The 558-nt window shown below is 51.3% G+C and overlaps 1 protein-coding gene across 1 annotated transcript; it reads left to right on the top strand.

The window, feature by feature from the left end:
• Positions 1–189: 189 nt before the first annotated feature.
• Positions 190–558, top strand: JCM6883_006824 (uncharacterized protein; the record flags this gene model as incomplete). Its single annotated transcript, XM_076635770.1, has 3 exons — positions 190–269; positions 342–451; positions 530–558. Coding segments are annotated over 3 exons (219 nt in total), but the record flags the coding sequence as incomplete, so codon positions are not given.

The raw sequence follows: 558 nt of genomic DNA, 5'->3' as shown, positions 1-558 counted from the left end.
CTCTCCCTCTCGAACGTTCAAGCGCGAAGGTGGAGACCTCGAGACCGTAATCAGGAACTTGCGCAAGGAAGGTACTTCGAACAAGAGGAGAAACCCGAAACGTGAGCATAGAATCCCGGATCGCTTTCATCGTATCAGAGCTGATTCGCAGTGGGTTGCAGGACGATCGACTTCGAGACGGCAGCAAGGATGAACGAAATTCTGAAGTATTACCTCGAGGTCAAGCCCCCGCAAGTTGATGGAGTTGTTTCGGTGGAGTTGACGGGAACGTGAGTTCTCATCGCTGTTTCCAGTCTTTCCATGCGATGACAAGGCTGACTCGCTATTGCGTGAGAGCGTAGCCTAGGAATGGGTCGCGATGAAGACCGACAGATCGAGACGATCATCTACAAACCTGAATGGAAAGAGGGAGAGGAAAAGGAGATGCTGCGGTGGTTACAAGACGATCGTAGTAAGCGCCTATCCTTGCTTTCATACCGACGCTTGTAGTAACGACGCTGAATCAGTCGTTACGTCTCTCTCGCAACAGGTGATTCAACGGAGGAGGAGAAGAAGATC

Source organism: Sporobolomyces salmoneus (assembly GCF_050403485.1).
Source record: "Sporobolomyces salmoneus JCM6883 DNA, S_salmoneus_JCM6883_v1_ctg248, whole genome shotgun sequence".
Lineage (NCBI taxonomy): Eukaryota > Fungi > Basidiomycota > Microbotryomycetes > Sporidiobolales > Sporidiobolaceae > Sporobolomyces > Sporobolomyces salmoneus.
The sequence above is the reverse complement of the archived record's forward strand: the minus strand, read 5'-3'. Positions and strand labels throughout refer to the sequence as shown.